We start from the raw sequence: 25,546 nt of genomic DNA, 5'->3' as shown, positions 1-25,546 counted from the left end.
TTTCCAAAGGGCTCTGTGTTACTTTCAGAACAATAACAATGTGCAAGTGACCTGATAATGTTCCAATGCAGACTGCATCATTGAGCCAACTCTGGAAGCAAATCAAAATAGCCTTGCCAACTTTTTTTTCATCAAGACTCTTTAAGAATTTCAAAAGTAGGGTGGCCAATAACAAAGGAATATCAGAACTGAGTCAATCCTCTGTAGTGATCTTGGTAGTCCAGTTCCTGAGCCAGTCAGATCTGCAGTACTCCAGGGCAATGCTGATGACAGAACAACCACCTAGCTTGTCGGGAAGATTGGGTGGGGTGGGGTGGGGCAGAGTTTCTTCCCACTAACCTCTTGTTAACTCTGCATGCCAAAACCTAAATGGATGGTGATCCTAGCTGAACAAACAACGGAAGGCTTGCCAGGCAGTATTTGCAAAAACAAGCTATGTGGTTTTAGCTGGTTAAACTCCAGCCGTTTGGGACACTTTGAGGTCCTCAAGCCTCCAGTCTTGCCAACCTGCACCTATAATTTTCTAGATTTAGGTAAGCTGGGTACATCCATTTTGGGAGAATGTACACTCTAGACATTTATGCACAAAACAAACAGTCGCTACACTTGACAGTATATCCAGTGCTGTGCTTTGAGACACCCTCCTGATGTAAAAGGTGCTGCAAATAATGTGAGGATTATTATTATTATGGAAATAGGATATTTCCAAGCACAGGTGACATTTTTCTCCATGCACGTTTATGGAATTCTCAATCTGGTTTGAGTACTCATAAATATAATGATGAATTCTGTATGTGTCAGATACCTGGTTGCCCCCCACCCCCCAAATAAAGAGATGCACCATTATCAATAGTTCAATACGCAACTATTTTCTTTGAACAATAATGTCTATCCTCAACATGGTCTTACATTTAACCCTATTGCATAGTTTATGGGTGTTTTGATATTTTGCCTTACTTTCTCAGACTGTCACCTACAATTAAAAGAATAATTCTTTCTTTACTGACTTGGCATCAACATCATAATGGATGTGTTGGAGCAAAAAAAATAGGTTAGTGGGTTAGTCCATTTCTGGGACATTAATGCAAATGTCCCAGTAACGTTATGACACACGAATGAATTTAAGAGGGATTTGAATAAAGAAGTCGCTGGCTCATTTCACTAACAATGAGGGGAGGGGGGTACAGAATGGTATCAAAGTGTGATTAGAGTAGCAAGCTTCAATGGATAATCTAACACAATCGGGATACAATGGGACAAATGACCTCCTTCTGTAGTAATTTTTATCTTCATAGATGTAAACACCTTTAAAGATTGAGCTGGGGATGTTTACACCATGAATACTCAGATATTTTGGTGGCAAATGATCAGTAAAAGGCTGTGAAAAATCCATCCTTTGGATGATACATTAAACCAAGATCCCATCTGTCTGTTCTGGTGAATGTTAAAGATCCCATGACACGATAGAAAAGAGAAGTTTCTCCCAGTGTCCTGGCTAACAATCCCTCAAGTAAAATTGGTCACTCACTCCCTAGCTGTTTGTGGAACATTGCTGTTACAACTGTCTGCCACATTTCACCCACAAAATTCACAATCAATCCACTTTATAGTGTATCCTGTGAAGTGGTTTGAGACGACCGAATGACATTATAAGGCGTTATATCAAATGCAAAGATAAATCACGAATTGTCCGACTTGCTGGGCATATTTGCTGGGATATGGAATGCCTTGCCAAGTTGGGTGGTAGAGGCAGAGTCCGTTATGGGTTTCATATAAATGTGGACAGATATATGAAGGACAGAGGCTTGAAGAGGTATGGGAATAAGGTAGTGTAGTGGGATTGAATGAACATCTTGCTTTGAGAGCCAGAGCAGACTTTATGGACCGAATGGCATCCTTCCGTGCTATAAATTTCTATGTTGTATCACCACAATCAGTGTCAGGTCGTATGATAGTAATCCAAAGTCACGTCACAAGAAGTAAAAAAACATTGTTGAGTAAGTTGTTTTGTTATATGTGTTGATTTGAAGCAGACTTGCAATGAAAATTGCATTCATATGGAAAGCATACGTAATGGAACATAATCCACTGTGAGGTGTTTATTGGCCTTTGGCTTGTTTAGGATATAGTGACATATATTGCCCCATTGTGAAATCTTTTATCAGGGGTGTTTATCTTTTGCAGGTTTGGGAAAATTCTGGTTAACGTAAACTGAAGAAAGACTGAAAAATAAATAGGAAAAATCTAATAATTGATGTGATAATTACCACATCACACGCTGCATTTTTCTTCTCCACAGATGGTTGTTTTTTGTGAGGCTACTTAAAAGTAATATTTTTCTAAACCGGAAATCTATTAACATACTGCGCATGAGAAAATGGTATATCTTGCAAGTGAAATTTGCATACAGGCAGTTGTAAGTGTTTCTGTCCATTATTTAATGAATTTGATCAATCCATTAGATAATAGTTGTTGAAAGTTAAAAGGAAACTTATGAACTGAGTGATGTACTGGGTTAGGAAACTGTTTTGCCTTCTGGGAATCGGGTTCAAATATAACCAAGATGTTTGGGTAGTACTCCTTTTCCTTGGTAGGTTTAATATAAATTTAAATATTTAAAGAAAGTCGAAGAAGCATGTTATCGTTAAATTACATCATTCTGATATTTTATAAAATGTCATTCTTCAGGCAGTTGGGGAGTCTGCAAAGGAAACTGGGAATGTGACTGTTTAATAGGCCCCAGTGGAAAACCCAGTTTATTTGATTGAAATAAAAATATTTAATGGTCAGAACTGCACAGAAGCCAATTTTTTTTTGTTCCATTCATTGAATTCTTCTCATTAATTTTTAAAGTGCCCAGGGGAACAACAAAGTCAGCTTGTTTGTAAGTCTGTCCTCATCTGTGAGTTCAATGGCTGTACTGGAGATGGAGATATTTTTACACACTGTGTAGTGTGTAACCCCTTCTCCTGCAACAGAGTTGTGCACTTCTAGGTCAAAGTGGGTGGGATACAATCCAGAGGTTCCTCTCTTACTCTTGACAACTTGCCCCTCTGATGTACCATTTCAATTAGTCGCACTTTTGTTTAAACAATAACGAAATCTAGAAATGAGTGCCAAACATCATTAACATTCAGACTGATTTTATTTGCTTTAAGGATGAAGTTGTTGTGAATTTATGGCCATGGGGAGGGAACGTAATTGAGCCTCCACTGGGTTCATTTCACTTAACGTCACCCATCCTTCTGGACCAGAGTCAAAGTCAGCTCCTGTAACTGAATGTATTGCTGGAAACTCCCACAGGGATTGACATCTTGAGGACTGTATTAAACCCAAGTTTGACAGCAGTTTAAGCCCTAAACTAAACCCATGTTATATTTACAGAAGATCTTATTATGGGGAAAAAACTTTGATCTGTCAAACGGTAACCTCCAAACTTAATAGAGAAATACTTCCCAGTATAGTGGTGTGTAATTGAGCCATTCGGGAATTTGAAAAGATGGAGCAATGCTCCACTCCTGCTTGACGCTGTTACCATATGTTACTACAGCATGTGCTAATTATTGTTTAACAGCAGCAGAGTTGATAGGACTTGTGTTTGATGTCTAGTGTTCTTTATTTTTTAAAAAAAATTCCAATCCTAGAAACAGAAAGGAAAACCATTCTGGTTAATCTGTAATTTAAAGAGAAAGATAGGTTAATGTATTAGGTAAGACACTTTCTTCAGGATTGAAATGCAAGGTAGAAGCAGCCCTTTATAAGATAGAACAGTTCAAGTAGAACAAGACAAAGAGAAAAATGATTTAGAAAATGAAACCTGACACAAGAAAACAGCTGAATTAGAGAAGAGAGAGAAGGGAGTTTCTCCCAGTGTCCTGGCCAACAATCCCCAAATAAAATTGGTCATTCATTTCATGACTGTTTGTTGGTCATTGCTGTACACAAGTTGCTGCTGCCAAAATACCAGTCGCTGGATTGCAAACATTCAGAAGGTAAATAATTTTTTGGAGAAATGCGACAAGACATTCTTTTCTCTTTTCAAACAATGTCAATCGTTAACATTCACCTAGAGAGAGAAAGAGAGAGACAGACAGACGGAACTCAGTTAAATTGTCTCATCTAAAGGAGTGCATCTCCAACGATAAAACAATACATTTAATTTATATAGTGTGTTTCATGTCGGGAGGATGTCCCAAGGCACTGGGCAGTGAAGAGTTTGCACCTAAGCTGGGGCGGTGCTCTTCTTAACACTGTACAGGGAAATTTCGGCCTAGACTGCGAGCTCACAATCTCCAACATGGAGTTTCAACCCTCAACCTTCTGACCCAGAGCCGAGTGTGCTGCCAAGTGAACCAAGCTGACACAACTATAGAGAGGGTACTCGAATTGGGAGAGTTAGCCAGCTGCCATTAGCCTCGGTCTCCTAGAGATTCTGCACCAAACTATGACAGCACTGTTCTTGTGGAGCAGGTTCAATCAGTGTTGGCATTAAACTTAAGAGAGTAGAGAGCTAGGCGAAATATTTTTATTATGGATACGGGAGTTCTCAAAGGAAAGTTCAAGGTCAAGCAAAAGACCAAGTAGGAGCCAGGAGGAGGAAGACGCCTAGATACTGGATAAGTGGTCTAATTCACTAGGTGGGGGGAGGGGGAGGAGAAGAGGATCTCAAAGAACTTGGCACAAAGTGGAAGGCAGCAGACGAGAAGCTCCACATTGATTTGTAGTGAGCTTTCGATTTATTGAGATGAGAGTATAGTGAGGTAACATTTTGGCCCTTGCTTTGGATATGATTAGGGGAGCCAATAACAAAAGTGAAAGGGACAAAATTCATGGCCTATAGAGAGTAACAGATTGTTTTCAGGCCTGGCATCCTGGAAGATATGTGGCGTGAATCAGTTAGTGGAAAAAAAAGGTTAAAGAATAGGTGTGTCTATAAATAGCCACTAAACTTTACAAAAATTACCATGAGAAATACATATCACTTGTGAAGGGCAATTATAAATATAAATAATATATAATCTATATAAATACAAGTTGTTGTTGATGAGACATTTCAGTGTTATAGCGTGATATGAAATGCGAGTCTGATTATTATTATTAAAATTGAGAATGCCACCAGCTGATTGAAATAAAAATGAAAATCATTGAAAATCCACAGCAGGTCATTCAGTACCAGAAAGAAAATGACAGGTTAACTCTTCAGCTGTGACCCTTCAACAGAACTGAAAGAAAGGTGCCGTCGGTCACAGCTGCTGTTAACAACTGTGAATAATGTGGTGTTTTACGACCAGAGTTGGTGATGTAATGCCATGTCAAGTGTAAGCCGAAAGAGTCAGCTATTCAGAAACCATTGTACGGCTTACACTACGTTTCTCGTTTTCTTAAGACCGATTGAATATGATCATATTGTTAAATATAGTAAATGCTACCACAGTCCTCAAAATATACAGAAATACTTGATGGGTGTGTCACATTTCTGTCACTTTTCTGAGTTACGGTTATGAACTTGATACTTAAATTTTAATTTTACGTTCCAGTCAATATATTAAACTAATATTCTGGTTTAAGAGCTTTGTTCTTCAGTATTTCTTATTAAAAAAGCACATTTTTTTTGTAAAGGACTCTTTCCTGTGCTACTTCTGTTTCAAGGGCCTGGCTGCAATCTCCTATATACTCTAAGTCTCTGCTGAAATGTCTCTCAGCCAAAGACTCACAAAACAGATTTTTAACATACTTATAAAACTATTAGATTCACATTTAATGGTCTGCAGCTTTCCTTCTATAAATCAAAGTATTTTTTAAGTAACTAATGATATGTGCGTGCTTTGAAATCATTAAGATCAGCAGATTTATTCAGATCTGAAAATATCCCATTTAGTCAATGAATTTTGAGTAGTGGAGGGTGGCAGATGAAATAAAACATATCAAGAGCTATGAAGACAGTCATTTAGTCTTGGGAAAACAGCTCATAATGGGCATTTCACCCATAAAATTTACAGTCAATTCACTTTATAGTATACTCTATGAAGCACTTTGAGGCATCTTGAAGACGTGATAAGGAGCTATATCAAATGCAAGGATTATTATTATAATTGATACGTGAATACACCAGTCACACTGACAACAGTGTTAAGAAGTATATGGGCGCTTAGAAATCTTTCAATTTAGATTCCAAAATGGCTGAATACAGGTTTCCGTGACTGAAGGACCCTGGATTGTTTAAGATAATTTATTTGCCTTTTTCCCAAATGAATTGGAGCTTACTCAGAAATAAGTACTGAATATTTCTTGAATTAACTATTATTTGTTTTTCTGAGAAAAACTCCAAAATCAATTGTTGTGTCTGGAAGCCCCATTGAATGGTATTTTGCAGTATTGCTGCTGCTGTTGTTTGGACTTTGGTTTCACTTACTGCTCAAAGGAGCTGTGACAGTTTCCATGTGGCTAGTGTAAGAAAACACACAGGAGATAGCATATACTCCGCATGTTACTATCTGCATCCAGATGCTGGCAGTGGGATCTGTAACCATTTATTTTTAAACTAAATGTAAAATGTGATTCAACATATAGCACAGCAATTCTGTACTTTCTAGTACATAACATAACTAAATGTTAGGATTATTATTAACCACATGGGTTAAGGGAACGGTGACACACTTAACACCATTATTATTTATTATTATTATTCACTTTGTAACTTTGTGATAATAAAAATGAATAACAATCCTTGCATTTGATATAGCACTTTCCATGTTTTCTAGACATCTCAAAGCGCTTCACAGAATATTCCTGTAAAGTAAATTGACAGTATATTTCTGGGTGAAACGCAGCAGCCATTTGTGCACAGCAGTGCCCCACAAACAGTCGTGGATTGAAGCAACCAATTTATTATTGTTTTTTTTCTTGAGGGATTATTATTGGGCATGTGGAGTGAGGAAACTTGCCCAAGATTTCGCTCTGCTGGGAATCAAACCCAAGTCTCTCGCTTGAGAGGCAAGTGCTCTCACCACTGAGCTACACGACTGATATTTCCTTTTACTCACGTAAACAGGTTAATAGTGGAGAGTTTATATTGCAGCAGAAAGTAGCCGCTGTGGCAGTTCAGTAATATCCCTTTTCTTACAGTCACAAGAGAATCTTTCAAACCCATTTCATCTCACCTTTCCAGAACACCCACCCTATCTACCACCAACCTTCCAGTCACAGTATCAGGTTGTTTCTTAATTGAGTTCAGTGTCCTGGTACCAACCATACTCCCTGGTAACCCATTCTGGTTCACTTTCTGGGCAAGGAAATACTTGCTGAGTGTTTTAAACTTCTTCTCCACAACTCTGAATCTGTGTCTGTTGTCTTGGGTTACCTGAAAGTAGTGTTGTGAGCTTACGTTCGCCATTTCATTATGTGTCTTATATACCTCTATAACATCTCCCCCGGAGATATCTTTTTCCTAGGCTGAAGCATCCCAGCTTATCCAATCGTTCCTCTCCCCTTATCTTTTCACTCCATCGAAGGTCAGAAAAGCCTCTACTATACAGCTATCGGAATTGTGTGCAGTACTACCAAGAAAGTGATGCGAACTGGAAGGATAAGGGCACGGCTTTTTTTCAGTGAGGGGATTTACCCTGATTGGGTATTGCTGTATTTGCCATCAATATGCCTGCCTCGTTTGATTGACACTGATGTTGGAACAGACCCAGGAACTGCCTAAATCCGACCTCTACTCATAGCATAAATACAACCAGCTGCAATGCTGCCCTTCCCGCTGAGACTCAGAATGGCGTGGGGCCGCTCCTCTCAGCCTAGTGTTGCAGACTGGACTGCTGAACTCAGGTTACACTGGAACTTGGTGTAAAGATGGTAAAAGCACCAATGAATATTATCGTTGTTTTAGATCATTTGGCAAGTTCTATTACAGGAGGTGATCATTTGGTCATTACCATCTGTCTGTGCTGCTATTTCAGCAGGTATGTGGACTTGAAGGAAATTCCAACTAGTTTTGCACAGTCTGTCATCTGACGCCATACTGGTCCTGTTGTGCGGTTTAACATGACTTGTCAGGCACTGCATTCATTCAGTCATCATCACAGCTCTGTGCTAGCCTTTAATCTGTAAGACCTTCAGGTGAAAATGTGTGTTGGAGATTTTGTGAAATAAATTTCCACAGAAGTCACAATTTTGACAGGTTCTGTGTTACATATACATTGGAAGAGAGGGTAAATTTTTTAGCAAGATCTAATTTTCCAGTCAGTCACTCAGTGTTTATAAGGCTGTCCTACAGCTTAGACCAATAACTACCATTTCTAAGTGATTATTCATGGGGTCTGCTGAAGGTTAATATGTGTGACCATGTTTTCAACATTGGTCTTTTGGGGGAAGGTGACTTAAAATGGAGTTGCTTGGAATCAGTTGAAATGTGACCTCTATTTGCCACAGCAAATTCCTTAAACTATTATTTCCGAATTGGTACCAGGATGAACCACCCCCTCTCCCTTTAACCGAGCAAGGTCTCCATGTATTGCAGTCATCTGTTAGTATAGACCAGTGGAAAACTTGCAACCTGGTTTGTCATTCCATTCTGCTTCGCTGCTTATTCCCACTTGTCCCCTCCTGGGGGGAATTAACCTTCTAAATAAAGCTATTTTAAAAACTATAATATATATTTACCTAAATAAATGGTAATAGTCTAATAGAGTAGATGAGAAACCTAGGAGTACATGTATGTGGGTAGTTTAAAGTGGGAATACAAGGCATACAAAACTCTAATGGAATTCTAGGTTTCATACAAAGGAGGAATAACATAATGTTAGATTTGTACAAAACATTGGGGTATTGAGTCCAGTTCGAGGACTTCATTATCCAGATGACATAGCAGCATGCAACAGAGATTAATAATAATAATCTTTGCATTTGATATAGCACCTTATGTCTTTGTGGCGTCTCAAAGCGCTTCACAGAATATACTGTAAAGTGAATTGACTGTATATTTTGTGGGAGAAACGCGGCAGCCAATTGCGCACAGCAGTGTCCCACAAACACTATCGTGGATTGAATTGACCAATTTATTCTTCTTATTTATTTTTTTGAAAGAATTATTACCCCCGGAAAAGCAATCCGCCAATCGACTAACAACTGTGTTCCTACTTACTGTTAGGTGAACAGAGGCATATGAAGTAAGGAAACCTACCCAACATTTGCCCTGCTGAGAATCAAAACCAGGTCTCTCGAGTGCTCCAGCCACTGAGCTACAGGACTGTACATTAAGTAGAACGATAGCAGGGTGAGAGGTTACAATTCTGTAGAGAGGTTTGAAATGTTATGACTCTTTTCACTGGAGTAGAGAAGATTAAGAGCAGCTCTAATAATAATAAAAATAATAGTTTTCAACCTTATGAGTGATTGTCATAAGAGAGGCTATTCTCACTGATCGAAGATATGAATTGAGCATTAGTACCAGAAGAAGAGACAGAGCTTTTAGAGATGTTTTAACAAAAATGTTGTTACAATCAGGAATGACATATTATCTCAAATGGATGTTGAAGCTGAGTCCACGATGATGTTTAAAGGGGATTGGATGAATACTTGAGGAAACAATTATATTACAGTGTAAACACCCTTCACACAGAGTAGCATCCCAGAGAGCTTATATCAAGGGCAAATATCAAGCTATTCCTGTTGTATCAGCAGGTACTAAACATGTCAAGACATCTGTAGGTTGTATTGCTCCTTTTCTGTTTTTTTTAAAAAAGACAAATTTGCCACTGCTTTGTTTTCCAAAAGTCCTGACCTAAATTTAATTTTCAATCCTGGAGGCACCATTTGAATACTGTTTTATATGATACTATGTTAAAAGTTGGTGTTTTGTTTTAATTGCACTCAAGAAAACATCCAACATGCAAAAGTGACATTGAATGCATTGTACAATACCACAAATCATTCAGAGGTTTTGAAGTCCACATTTTGGAGGCATGGGTCAGCCAGGAGTCTGACATACAGAAAAAACCCTTCAGATGCTTAAGGTTCTCCAGTTACATCTACCGAGAACTCACAACAACAAAGCTTCTGTTTGCACATTCTGAAGTACAGAGTCCAATCTCTCCCTCGATAAGGGAATGGGGAGAACTACTCGCACACAGCATACAATATCACACACACATCCCACATTCACTCAAAGAACACAGGTACAGATTGGCAAAGTCAGGGGATTGGGGATCTCAAAGTGCACACTGGGTACTTAATAATAATCCACGCAATTGATACAGTGCCTCATTATGTTGAAATATTTCTAAGCATATCAGGTTTTTTTCCTGTAAACTGTAGTAATTTTACAAAAGAATGTATAGCACGGAAACAGGCCACTTAGCCCAAGCAGTCTGTGCCGATGTTTATGCTCCACACGAGACTCCACTCGTTCCTTATTCCTCTCTATACCATTCTATTCCCCTCTCCCTCATTTGAAGGTCTAGCTTCCTGTAAACTATCTGATAAGGGTCTGGTAAATTTTCTTCTGTTTATACTCTTAGGACCACCCTATGCTGTAAAGCAATGACTTGCATCCTTATCAAGAGCTGCATATTAAGAATACCATCCTCCAGTGACATGTCTACTTCTCCAAATTCCATTGATGCAAATCCTACAGACAACCTGATCAATGGTCCACAGTGCTCTTGAGTATTGTAGAAATGCCTGACTCAGCTATTAGATCACCGAGCCACTGACAAAGAGTTTACTCAACCTTACTCTCCCTTCACCAAGCTTATTAAGTCGAAGCCATCTAGACCCAAGAACCTGTTTAAGTTGGTCAGGAGCCAACTTGGCAAGTGTATGTTTGAGCTCTTGCCAAACGGATAGTGTACCAGTAACTCCTACTAAGCTATGCAAGCAACAGAGCTGCACGTAAAGAATGTGGTTGTGCATTGACACCAAACTCAACCCTCCCCCACTGCAGTGTTTTTTCTAACCCAAATCTACCACAAAATTTGATCCAAGCTTCTCCCTCGATAAGGGAATGGGGAGCTTCTTATAAGTTGGCAGGAAGAACATTTTTTTGAATGGGATTCAAACCCTGAGACTTAGGTATTTCATGTTACATTACAGAGTCACTGGCTTCAATTCCAAATCTGAAGAAAATAATTTATATCAAAATATTTGTACTTGAAGAAATCACAGTTATATTTTTGTACTAATATAATTTTTAAAAAATCTTCTGATTGTATGGTAAGACAAGTCATATATTTCAGGGTGCAGTATAAGTAAATCCATAGAATATAAATCCAACAAAGTAATACTGAAGAGGCTGAATAGAGAAACTTAGAACTGCAGAGAATGAGAAAGGACAAGTCTGATCATCTGGTCAGTTCATAATACACTACATGATGTTCTGTTTTATATCCCCCAATTGCTTCTTTTGTCAAAGTCTATCCAGCTCCCTCTTGAATTTGTATCCATTGTCCTCCCTATGGTCTCCAGCATGATTTGGTATAGTGCTGTGGTTTTCAGACAAGATATATAGAGTTACTTTGGAGCCATTTTATGTAAAAAAAAGAATTGTGGGATTCACTCCCTTAGGACAATGAATGCTGACTAGATAATGTCATTGAGAAATTAAATGAGCAATTTCCTTATTCACTGGGGAGGGTTTCATTTTCTCATTGCTATCTCTTACCATAAGTTGGGACTCTAAGCAGTGGCAGAACAGTAGAAAAAAATAGGGTCTAACATACCCTGATCTCAAAAAGTCTGATATGTTCAATACTTATATTTAAGTGGAAGCTCGATATACACACGAGGGCGGAGGAAATAGAAGGGTATGGGAGGGAGTAAGGAGTGGATGGAGACTTGTGTGGAGTTTTAACACTGAGACAGACTAGTTGGGCTGAATGGCCTGTTTTCTTGCTGAACAATCTATGTACATTGAACATAACAAAAAGATTGCTATTTTTAGCATTCAGTGTACAGTAAAACCCACTATTGAGTTACTATTTCTGATGTTCACACAAAATCTAGATGTAACTATTTAAAACATATTTCCACATTTATTAGTGAATTGGGTATTGATTTTACGATGGCAGGTGAAAGAAATAGAATATTTTAAAGAGAGTGTATTTTTTTTTAAATTGATTGAAATTAAGCACATGTTGCCCGAGAGAACTGAAGACGAGCACTCTTCCCCTTTTTTGCTGTGCTGCTGTATTTTGCTTGCGTGCAATCCAGGCAATATGTAGAACCACCTGAAGTGCTACACCAGAAGGAGAGAGTGGGCATTCCAGCACACAACAGCCCTTTGTGTAACAGAAACCTGTTGAATCTCTGACAGAAGAAGCATGCTCCTCAGAAGAAGTGTGCAGGAAGGAACTACAGCTTCTCTGATAATTCTTCACAACTGCATTTATGCTTAAGTCCCAGCGCCTTGGGACGTCCTCCCGACATGAAAGGCGCTATACAAATGTAATCTTGTTGTTGTTAAGTTGAAATATTCTTGCAGCCTTCCTTTGTGTGCGTGAGGAAAGAGGATACCATAACTTCTGTGCAACTTTGAGCAGAGTCATGTATAATGGCTCAGAACTAATAAGATTCCAACTACGTACATTACAGAAGGCAATTTCCTTTGCCACCCTCCACCCCCATCCCCACCAAAAGGTTTGTGTGGAAGCATTTTGTCTCAACCCATTTGAGATTTTCCACCTGATTATTTTTGCTCAGCTGGGTGTCTGACACATGCCATCACCATCACCATGCTCCAGTGCCTTAGGATGTCCTCGCGAAGTGAAAGGCACAAAACAAATGCAATTTGTTGTTGTTGTTATGAGTATTCAAACCAGACTGGAGAGTTCTATGCATCCCAACAATACAATGGGAATTCCCATGCATTGTAATGGAATCCGCACTCTTCTTGGAGGGACACATCCTGATTACCTAATCCCAGAATGTATTAGGCACAGGTTGGCAAGAGCCATGGCTTAGTGACCCCAGAGTGTGCATTGTGATACTGCTGGAGTCTAACCAGCTAAAACTGCATAGATTTATGTAGTGGCATGTCACCCAGATATTGCATCACAGAGAACAAAATGCACTCAAGCTTCTGAGAGTCTGAAAATTAAATGAAAGGCATGTGTTTGTACTTATTATAGAACCCATCATATCAAATAGGAATAATCTCTTCTTGCCTTTAACAGTTCTGCTAAAATTAGGCCAGATCCATGAAATTACTGCCTGATATCTGTTATTGTTTATAATTGTTGGGTGCATTTGTATTTATATTTTGATCCAGGTTTTATACGAGCAAATATGGTCAGTCAGTGTGCTTCAGATCCTTGACACATGGTGACGTTTATACGAGAAGATCAACAATCGTGATACCATTACTGTATTAAAATAATCTGCAATTTATTACCAGGAAATTCTATACCCAAAGTATCTACATTTAACATGAAACTGTGCTGTGGAACTTCCGCTGACCTGTCTCACTGTAGTGCCCTGAGATTTCCAAATTGTAGGGTTTGCTAAGGAGTGAGTGGGTGGCTGTATTCAATAAGAAATACTGTAAATGGTCATCGGGAATGAATGGTTTACTAATAAACAATGTTTTCATTCTTTATAATCTAGATTAAAATGATATTGATGTAAAAAGGCCCTTAAGTGCTGGACCTCTGGGGGGTTTCGTTTCAGTTTAACCTTTCCTCCTGACTATGATGCTTTCATCTTTGTCGCCTGTTCCAATATAATGAATCAGTTAACAATCTCCGAGCACCGGGATCATTTTTCATTCAAGTTCTCTATGTTGCTCTCCCAATTGGCACACATTCATAGTTTACTTACAAGTACAGTCACAAGCTAGGCATTTTGAACCTTGTGCTACGTTGTTATGCAGAGACTTGAATGTGATGTTTGAGGTAGTCACAGTTTGGGGTTTAGAAACCTATCACTCATTCAGACTTGATTTTGACGCTATTTAAGATTTCAAATGGTATTGAGAAAGGAAGCTCAAAACAATACTTTTATATTTCAGGGTAACAAACCAAGAGGAAACTGGCTTAGGGTAGCAAAGGGCAATTTTAGGACAGACACCAAAAAAATGTTGTTTCATCCCGCAGAAGATAATTAACAATTGGAACCAAATGAATCATTGAAGCCAGGATGTTGGACTCATTTAATAAACAGCTTAATTTTGCGATGGGAGGATGGTAGAGTGAACTTTCTGCCTTTGATGGGCTTTTTTCATGCCAACTAATCCCACTTTTTACCAGTCAGGCTGCTTGCGTCTATATCTTTCAAGCTAGCAAGCTAATTAGAGATGAGCATGCTGGCACAATTGGCTGCCACGTTTCGCCCACAGAATAAGCAGTAGATTCACTTTACAGTATATCCTGTGAAGCACTTTGAGTCGTTTCGAAGATGTGATAAGGTGCTATATCAAATACAAGGATTATTATCATAATGGTTATATTGACTTATTGCCCACAGTAATCTTAAAAAAAGGAAATATTTCCACAATTGTGCACAATCCTAACTTTGAAAAGAATGGTCCTAAGGCTAAAACCGTGAAGATGACCGGGTCTCTGGTGGTGTACACAATCCCAAGACAATTATATTGTGTGTCTTACAAGTAACTGTAGCTTATTATCCATTGAACTATGCATCATGTTACAGAGAATAAATGCTGTCAAATTATTTACATTTTCATTTTTTGTCCCTTTTTAGATTTGGACGACAATAATGAATCTGCACGGGAACCAGTAAAAGTAGAGGTAATGAGTCCCCTCTTTCCTCATCCTGCATAAAATATACAACACAGTGAATGTCTTTCTAACACAAGGCTCACTGCTTCCTGTCACATGATAGTATATCACTCTGGATACTTTTATCACCAAGCTCCTTCCTGTGACAAAATTAAACATTATAATTGAACTGAGTATTATATTAATTTGTTGATGGCAGTTTCACAATGGACGGAAACCTTTAATAAATACCAATATGCTTTTCCACAATATATTGCTTAAAATAACAGCCTACTAGAGTTCAAAGGCTGCACTTTTGAGGATTCCCATAATGCCACTAAGCATCAGGCCTGAAAATCAGCCATTTGACTCAAATTTAAGATTGCCCAGAATTGTAGACTTAAATTCAGACTTGTTTTGGAAGTTGATTCTTTATGATAACTATTTCCAAATTAAGACTGCATCTACAAATTTGCCACAATTCTAGGTAAACTTAAATTCTAAGACAAATTGGCCTTAGGTGGAATTTTGAGCCTATGAAGCTTTGCTTTAGGGTTTATGACATTCTAGGAATGCCTTTCATTATGCTACAACTTTGAAGTATATTCTCACCAAACATATAATGCATAATAAGTAATTTCATTTCAAAAAGTGGTATTTTCACATTCCGATTATAGTTTACATAAAATTATAGACTGTACAGCATCGAAACAGGCCATTCAGCCCAACTAGTTTGTATGAATGATTATACTCCATATGAGTCTGCACCACTCCAGTCCTCTTCCATGCCTCTAGTCTCTTCTCTCTCATGAATGCATTGAGTTTCCTTATAAATTTTAGAAATGTATTCATACTTTCTGCTTCAACCACATTTTCCAGCAGTGAGATTCACATTTTCACTTCCCTCTCTATAAAGAAGTTCCTCCTAAAGTCTCTTTGAGATCTGCTAGTGACTATCATATTGATGCCCCATTGCATGGTAATATTTTACCATGGAGAAAAAGTTAAATGGAAAGAACTCCCCAGATGTCCAGCAGTTAAGGTCCCTTTTACATCAATATTGTTTTAATCGAGATTATAAAGAATGAAAACATTGTTAATTTAGGAAACCATTGACCATTTACAGTATTTCTTATTGAATACAGCCACATCTGCTCACTTTTGTCACCCGTTTATAAAGGTTTCTGATACATAGTAGACTGCTAAAATGAACTTTAGCAGTCTTCGTTATATGTTTATTTTCATTACATGTTTACAATGAGAAAGTTCACTTCAATAGAAATTTGGTAACAGTGCACTTTGGAAATTCCATTAGCGAAACAAAAGTTTCAACAATCATCTCATTTTAACCCCCAATAACAGTCCACTCACACACTGCAATTCAATATTCATTGATCTTCTAAATCAATATAAAAATAAATAGGTCAATTTTGTGGTATTTCTTCATGGTATTTTTTAATTAAGAAATTCGAAGGGTCCCCTTACAATAACCGGGAGCACTGTACTGTACACGTCACCCACTCAAGGGAATCCTTCTCCAATAAAAGATTGCATTGTATTGGCATTCCCAAGTCTGGATCATGTGTGACAACATGTCTTACATCACCATTTGCACCTGATACACTCAGTGTATTAGGCCTTTTTCCTTTGTACCATTAGCTATCACCAGTTGCTCCAGAACTCTAACGACACACAACTCCAGGAGCCTACAATGCAGTCTGGAATCCATGTGTACAAAGATGCTTTTACAAACAGTTGAAAGCCTAAAATGAAAGCAGGATGAGGTTTTGTTTGTTAAGATACATCCTATCTTTTTATATCTGTAAGAAGTATCTGAGCCTCAGTTTATAAGGTGGGACACAACATGTCAAGCGACTGCCAGGATAGTGGAAGGCGAACTAGATGGACCTTGGTCTTCTTTCACCTAGCAAATTCTTATGTTCTTCTGTTCTATCATGGACACACCTGGGAGGAATCAGAGGAACAAAACTCACCCAAAATTCATGATTTGGTTGTACCAAATAAAGCAAACCTAAACCTCTTAAGAACTGATTTTCAAAAAAGTATATAGATCTCATGTTCAATTGTAATTGGTTTTGGTGGGGAGAGGGTGGGGTGGGCAGTCTGACTCACATGGAAACCCATAACCATGCTTGAGCAGCCAAACCAATCTACTGTAAGTTCCACATACATATGTTTTCTGTTTTAACGTCTGAAATGCTTTTGCTTGCTTCATCCCTGAATGCTGTGCTTCAGACTCAGCATTGCGGTGCACTTGTGTTGGTTAGGCTTTACATGATTCACACCTGCATTAGAATCCAATAGATGCCATTGCTCCATGTTATATAGTGGTAAATTTAGTCCATTTCTTCAGTTAGTATTCTAGTTAAAAATGAACTCAGTACGAGGAATGGTTTATGTTTTCTAATCCTGTCTACAAATGTAACCTTTTGAACAGGGAACAAGAGGTCGACTTCGTGGCCAGTCAGGGTGGGAGAGTAGCCTGCGTCAGAGACCTATGCAACGGATGACCTTCCAAGCCGGTGATCCCTATTATATCAGCAAAAGGAAGAGAGATGAGTGGCTGGCAAAATGGAAGAAGGAGGTGAGTTGATGGATTGAGTAAAAGTGGAACATCACTCAGACAGCAACAGGGATCAGTCTTTTCTCTGATAGTTAGGACTTACATAAATGGACCAAAATGGTACAACAAAGTACGATTCATTAACTGACTTCAAAATAGTAGTTTTACATACTGAAGCTATAAAACATAATGTGTGTGGCAGCAGTCGCAAATAACTGCTGGAAAATGGAAACATGTCACTCCAAACCACGGGAACTCTGCTCTGGAAGAAGATCTGGTGGGTGAGGAGTGGAGGTCCCATAAGTTGGCATTGATTACTGAGAAAGATTGCTTCAAGTGTCTCTTGTTGCTAATATTGTGTTTTAGAGCACCTTGAGTAATGGGCAGACAAAACATACACATGCAAGGCACAACTGAGGATTTGCCGCATCATGTCATGAAAGCAAAACTCTGTTATTGGCTTTTAATTCCCTCGGACCTGCTGCTTTTCAAAATTCTTCATAGAATTTTAAATCTCTGATTGTGGACATTTCTGTATAGAATTGTCTGTGAGTGTAGATGACAAGCAAAGTGTTCCGGGAAATTTTGGCGTGATTATCAACAATCAGACTGCCCCAATAACCTGTCTGAAGTCAGGAACTCAATGAGTGGTCAGTCGTGCTCTTGACCACAATCTGTCCTCTGTGCTACACGCCACCCTTCCATGTAGTACAAGAAGGTTGCTGTAGTTATTTTCATAGCTGAAGCCAATTACACCATTATATTAACTAAATGGTGGCAGATCTCATGCTGACATTTATTTGCAGTTCAAAGCATTAATTTATTCTCCCATATCTGTATGAAACCATACACATATCCATTGATAAACTGAGTTTATCATGGCTAATTAGGCCCACATATGGAGTCTCAAACCTGGCTATATCTAAAATTACTTTGTAGGTTGCTACCATGAATCCAATAAACATTAGGAGAGATTTAAGAAATTATCCAAGTTGGAAAATATCCTACAAAGCCTTTTGAGGTTTAGTAGAAGGGTTCTTTTGCTGAGTATAAATTTGTGGCCTCTCAGTAGCTTGTGGTAAGAATAGTGAATCCAGCATCTTATATGTATGCAAATGACATTTGCGAAAAGTACTCCAAAGTATGCCCTGCATTCATTGGGTCATCCATAATTCTCATTATTTCCCCAAAATATGAAACTTGATATTAATATGTCTACGTATACGGTACAATGTGCTAATAGCCTCATTCCCATCCCCCAGAATAATCTTTGTGATCTTGTGAAAATTATACCAATTATAGTCGCGATTCCTATGTTCTTTGCTATACTGAGTAGGATCCAGGACAAGTAATACCCAATTTGTGATTTTCTGTTTGCTAGCCCAGGTCAACAAAACAGGTAAAGCTTACTCTGGCAGGAAAGCTAATAGAAGTTAAACCCACACAGGCTATTGTCACATGTACTTGGTCAAATCAAACCGCTTAACTGCTTTGAGTGCTGCCTTTCCCCTGCATCTTGCTACAGAGTAATGCTTTTCTACTTTATTTTGCTTACTGATGTTTGTCATGAACACTGAGTTTCCTTTTTTTAAAAAAATTGCCTGCAATAATAAAGGAGAATGAGTCAAAGTGACATATATCAACATAACTGTCCGTATCTAACTAAATAGGGTAACAAAAGCCTAGTCAAGGGTAGATATCTCACCCAGGTTTCTGAAGGTGACTCCCAATAACCTTTCTTTTCCAGAGGTGACGATGCAGTCTTCAACAGAAGCTCCTATAGTATTATTTCCTGATTGAAGCAGGAAGAATTGATATACTGAGAATAATAAACTAAATAAAAGGCACTGTTTTGAGCAATGAACATTATTAATTTTTATGTGGGTAGTCACATTTACTTTTAAATTAGTTTTTCAGTGATGTGCTCGCCACCTTATTTCAAACTTTGCTGACTTGGAATTTGCAATTTGCCATTTGGGAATTTCACAAAACGTCAATCACAAATTAGGAATAGCAGTGACAATGAGAAACCATTTCGATAATATTGCAAATTGCACCCCAATACTGTGGCTTTGGGTATCACTTTCAATCCGACACAGACACAAAACAAGAGCAGTTGATATGTATCAATTAACAGTTCAGCAATAGAGCTGAGGTGACCACTTTATATCAGTGTGGACAACAAAAAAATTATTCAGGTTTAATTCCCTATGAAAAGAGCTTATGCAGCCCATTCTGAACAATATTTCTGTGGAGAAGCTTTACTGTGCTTATGTTCATTAAATATTGTGATATTGGAGAATAGTCTCCGTTTAATTATTGATAGGTTCAACTTCTCCAGGCAAAAATAACAGAAAATTCTCCCATTAAAGTAGGCATGGCTCAACATGGTACAGTTTCATATCACAGAGGCGCACAACAGGTCATGATTAGATTAAACATGTTTGTAAAAGCTGGATAATTATTAAACTCTCAAAGGACAACCTTGGTTTTATTTTCTGAGGAATTCAGATGTTGTTGACCGATCAGTATCAGTATCTGTTGGAATATTTTACATTGAATAGCTATAGAAATCAGGGATTTCTACATGTAAAATCAGTGAGACCAACACCTATCAGCAACATCATCTATCTTTATAATAATAATGACTAATGAAAACGACCCTTCAGTCCATATAATAATAATAATCGTTGCATTTGATATAGCGCCTTGTCATGCAGTTGAGACATCTCAAAGCACTCCACAGATTATATTGCATTAAGCTGTTTTTGAATTAAATCAAGTCTGCTAACCTTTACCACCCTTCACTTGAATATCACTCTCGTTTCTTTTAATTTCTTCATTTATGTTAAACAATTTGGGAGTTTGTTTCCTGCACGGATGAGCTCTTAAACTCAGTGTCACCAGCCATTCAATTTTCCGGGCACAAATAGGACTAATATTGATATCTATTGAAAATTATGGTGTCATACTTTGGTCTGTAAATAAGCAGGAAATTGATGCATTTTTCAAGCATTTGCTTATGTTTTTAATCATGTTTTTGAAATTGAGGCCTTGTCAGTATGTGCTAGGCTGTCTAACAGCAAGAGATGTGTTCAGGCCTGGTTGTTAATGTATCCCAGGTCTGTGCAGTAACCTGGTTACGAGGCCCTCTGGTGGCTGATGTTTGTTCAGTAATGATTTTTCGGTTTCCAGACAAAAAAANGCCTCTAAACCTGAAAATGAAGTTCAGTAAAAGTTTGTTTCAGAAATACCCCCACACATGTTTATTCTTTGAATTATTCCTTATAATACTATATAATAATAATAATCCTTCCATTTGATATAGCGCTTTTCACGTCTTCTAGATGTCTCAATGCGCTTGAATTATTCATTCCTTTTTTATTCATTATTATACTATTATATATTACTATAGATTATATATTATTGAAGAATTTTTCTCGTTATCTCCTCTTGTGATCCAAAATACTGATTGTCCAGTACCTTGGGATGTCCTCCCAAAATGAAAGGCGCTATACAAATGTGTTGTTGTTGTTGTGATACCTAAGAAATCTAGCCAATAGTAAAGATATGCAGTGTTCTGAGTGGTGATCTCTCTCTATCCCAATCAATATATGACTTTCACCTTTGTAACTAACAGGAATATTGTGTTCATAAGACTGTGGCATTTCTTTTTAAAAATACTGTAACTGTTTACAAATAAACAATCAGACCATTTCACATTAAATAGTTTGAGCTTTGTTTTGAGGATTTTTTATGTCACTCAGAACATCGATGTGATCTTGATTTCATTATAGTGTAGAATACATGTCATTGATTATGCATTGACTATTTGGCCTAGTGTGGAATTGGAATTTCAGTTGTCCAAGTAAGTCTTGGGTATATGACCATATCTAATACTGGAATCAGTTTGGTTCAGTAACACAATCATGGGTTTATAACTATTGTTTAACCATATCCAACTCCAGAAAAGCCATCGGACAGTCTGTTGCCCTTGATTTCTCCAGAACTGTTGTCAATGGCTGTCTGTAATTTAGCTGGCTGGGGTCAAGGTTCAAGTGGGACATTTCAGATGTAATTTTTCATGCACAAGAGTTGGTTCACTCTGTCATCCGAGTTAAAAGGCAAACAAAGTGCCCTTTCTGGGAAGTGTGCTTAAATGATCGACAGCCCAGAGATCTGAGGATGTGTGGCTTTATAGTCAAGTATATCCTATTGCAGTATATCCTACGAAGCACTTTGAAATGTCTCCATGATGCGATAAGGCGCTATATCAAATGCAAGGATTATTATTATTAAGAATCCACTATTCCTCTCTGCAAGAACATGTTCTGCGAATTTCCAGAATTATAAAGTAGATGGAGCAGTATACAAAATCCTTTTATTTTCAGTATTCTGTTTTGTGATTGCATAATATATAAATATATACAATAATGCAGGAAGTGCAATGTTGTTTACAAAGTTAAGTATATCCTTTACAGAAATTGTAAATATCAAGGAAAACGCCAAGGTACTGAAACAAACTGAATAGTTATTAGTATTCTTCTATTCAAAATTATTGAGGAAACGATGTTCACACATGTTTAAAACCTTTGTCCCTGAACTTGGGGCTGCAAAGAAGGGTGGGTTTCATACACATGGGCATACAGTATAAAAGTAAAGAAGTCACACTGAGTTTGTATAAATCATTTGGTAGGCTGCAGCTGAAGTATTCAGTACAGTTCTGGGCACCTGACTTCAGGAACAATGTTAAGGAGGAGGTGCAGAGGAGTTTGTACAAGAATGATTCCAGGGATGAGGGGTAATGGTTCTGAGGAGAGATTAGAAGAATCTAGGCCTGTTTTCCTTGGAGCAGAGAAGGTTGGGTCAGGGGTCAGATTGAGGTGTAGAAAATCATGAGGGCATTTGTTAGGGTTAATAGAGAGAAGTTGTTTCCACAGGTAGCTTGAGGACAGAGATATAAGATTGCCACAAGAAGAGCTAAAGCGGAATTTAGGAGAATTATTTTCACCCAGAAAACAGTAGGGGTGTGGAACGCCCTGTGGAGTAGAGTGGCAGAGGTGGATTTCACTGAAGCCTTCAAGATAGAAGTAGACAGGTATATGGAAGAGAGGAGCTAGAAGGGATATGGGGATAGGATAGGATTGTGTGATTGAAGCAATATTCTTGCCCTGTGAGCCGGTGCAGGCTTGATCAACCAAATGGCCTCCTTCTGCATTGTAGATTTCAATGTTCCTAAATTTCTATGAATATCATGAGTAGTTTCCCCAGTAATATTCCAAATGGTATTCCAATTGTCTCCTCTGCGGGAAATTTAGAAATGTAAATATTGGTCGACGATGTAAATAACAGGGAACATTTGGAACAAGTGGAGATGGCTTTAGATACATCAGGAGTATGAGAGATAGTTGAGTAGGATTGTTTTTTATTTATGTTTTATTTTGAGCCTTTCTAGCCCTGTGCATTTCTTTGTTCCTATGTATGGGATGTGTGGACATACCAACTATTGCTTGTCGATAATTTGAACTCTCACCCATTTACTTGATCAAATGCCTGCTGGGAACCTCTTGTATTGTAATGTCTCCCCTCATATATCTCATAAGCAGACAGCCCTTCACTTGGAGAGTGCCAGCTCCAGGACTGATATGATAAAAGCATCATTATATTCATTTGAATCAAGAGATATTTGGACTGCAAGAAGTACAGGGTACATGTATGTTCACATTGTAAATTTCAACAAAAGCATTTGAAAGGCCCACAAACAGAGATGCTAACTCACAGGCTGCAAACAAGTTTGCTGTGTCAGTAACAAACAAAAGCCAAATGTGTTTGTGCATGCAGCTGTTGATGTAACATGATCAAAGGGAAAATTCTTCCAAAAGGGCTGGGGTAGTCGTGAGGTTTTTATTGGCTGGGAACATCTTATTGAAAGAACAGATCCCAAGCATTGCTTGTGAAAACTCTTCACATGCCATTGTGAATAGCCATTAGTGAATACTTACTATCTAAAATAAAGGTGTCCTTTTTAAAACAGTTTAGATTTCCTTCTTGTTGCGTGTTCTCTTGAGTCCCGGACCATTGACCGTGTGGGGAAAAGTAATTTTTCTCATCTTGCAGGTTTCCCTTGCAGGCTGTAGATTGGATAAACTTGATTTTCTTTGCCAGTGTCTCACAGAACCATATCCACTTTAATCCAACTAAGTGGGCATGTTTGTGTATGTGTGGCTTCTACTGTATTTACACTCTTATCACTAATCACCAGAATTAGACAATCATTCAGAGAAATACAATGTTCATGGTTGTTCTCAGTGCACTCCTGAAAGGCATTGGGCTTCACACTCAGAAATTACCTTCACACTTAGAAATGTTTTTCTGCCTTAAAATAATAATAATCCTTACATTTGATTTTGCCTCTTTCACACCAGGAGGACGTCTCAACGTTTTTCACAGAATATACTATAAATTATAGTGACTGTGTATTTTGCAGGTGAAACGTATAAAAAGGGTGCTGAAGTTCATTCTCCCCGTTGCATCTCACTGAATATTATTATCACAAGGGTACAACAAGAACTTAAAGGTTCACTGTTATCATGAAAATCTGCATAGGTTTGGGAGGATTAACAACAACAACAAATTGCATTTATTTTAGTGTCTTTCGGGTCAGAAGGTAAACCAAGGTTGAGGTTTTGCACCCAAGCAGGGGGTTGGATTTGGGAGGGGGTAGATGGGAAGATGGCTGATCTGTGTGTTTTGTGATTAATGTCATGGAATGAACAAATGGTGAAAGTAAGTGCAATGAATATTTTTGAGGCATTTGTTACTCATTGATAGTTTTCTAATTTCTACGAATAAAGTGTAATCCTTGGACTGGGCAGAAATAGTTACCATAAAAAAAACATTTTCTGATTAAAGTTGAGGTGAAAGCTGATTCTCAGCTTCCCAGTCTAGGCATAAAAGGCACAGGTTACATGGTTACATTCAGTTTGCAAGGGAGGAGGTGAAGGAGTGGATTCAACAACAAATTGCACTTATATAGCACTTTTCACATCGGGATATTTCTTAGAATTATTAACAACAGTTTGGCCCACAGATCACCCTCAAGATTTCGTCCACAAATATACAGTCAATTCATTTTACAATATATTCTGTGAAGCTCTTTGAGACGTCTCGAAGATGTGAAAAGCGCTATATCAAATGAAAGGATTATTATATTATTAATATTATTAAGATGTTAACTGCCGAAATTGCTTAGTGTTTGGAAGGTTTGCTCTTGGTAGCGAACATTGCCTTCATTTGATTTTGTTGCTCGCTGCCACACTCTTCAAAGGGTTAAGCAATGGACTGCTGATATTCAATCTCAACAAGCAGTTAAATCTAATGTGGTTCAGGTTTGAGTAATAAAAAAAGCAGTTTATTTTGTCACCATGACTGGCAGTCTGACATGCTAATTACCCTGAGACAGATGCTGCCCTCTCCGCCCTGACTGTCTGATCCAGTCACCTTCTGGCAGTGCGGAACACTAGCAATTATTTAACCTTTGACCTGGTACATTCCTGACACTGGCATACCATAGCACATGTTCAAGTAGAGCACTGTGTACTGGTAGCAAGTCTAGAATTCAGTAATGCGGTAATTAGCTTCTCATTTGTTGTGCAAATAGGAAATCTGTGTCATTACTCTTCAACTACCTCTTCTATCCCATACACCATTTGTAGTTACATACACGTATGTATTTGCAAGTCAAGAGTCTATAAATTGTTCAAGTGCTGTCAAATTGAACATTGTACATTTATTTATTACAATATTTTAAGAACCAGCGAGTTCCTGGTCTGAAAGCTATAGATCTATTATCGAGGTTGCTTCCGATTTGGATTTCTTAAATGATGCCCACCTTTGTTTGTGTCATCAAAACTGAAGGTAGCACCTATTTAGCTTGTAAATCCCTGGAGTTCACACACTTCGGGTATATTTCTGTATCTGTTCATTAGATCCTGAAATATGTACCAAGCAATAAAACGTGTTTTCAGTGACTGCTTGAACACTGTTGGCCCAAAATTCAGTCAGTCAGCACAAGCCAGCACCATTTTACATATACTGGGCTCAGATAGTGTTTTCCAATGTCTAAGGTTTATTCCAATGGTGCCTTTGACATGTCCATATCCTATAGAAGACTAGGAACCTCAGCCACACCATGATAAACAGTCTATAAAACTCTCAGCTTTCTTTAATTACGTGCAACATTGCCCAC

General features: G+C 38.1%; 1 protein-coding gene across 4 annotated transcripts in view; it reads left to right on the top strand.

The window, feature by feature from the left end:
- dnmt3ab (DNA (cytosine-5-)-methyltransferase 3 alpha b) overlaps window positions 1–25,546 on the top strand; it is a 288,040-nt gene that overhangs the window by 156,264 nt on the left and 106,230 nt on the right. For all 4 annotated transcript variants that reach the window (XM_042333222.1, XM_042333221.1, XM_042333220.1 and 1 more), the window contains exons 5-6: window positions 14,698–14,744; window positions 17,173–17,319. In XM_042333222.1, the coding sequence (XP_042189156.1) occupies window positions 14,698–14,744; window positions 17,173–17,319 (194 nt within the window). The remainder of the gene's footprint in view (window positions 1–14,697; window positions 14,745–17,172; window positions 17,320–25,546) is intronic.

Source organism: Callorhinchus milii, unplaced genomic scaffold, assembly GCF_018977255.1.
Source record: "Callorhinchus milii isolate IMCB2004 unplaced genomic scaffold, IMCB_Cmil_1.0 Scaffold3, whole genome shotgun sequence".
Taxonomy (NCBI): Eukaryota; Metazoa; Chordata; class Chondrichthyes; order Chimaeriformes; family Callorhinchidae; genus Callorhinchus; species Callorhinchus milii.
This window is presented reverse-complemented; position numbering and strand designations above follow the sequence as displayed.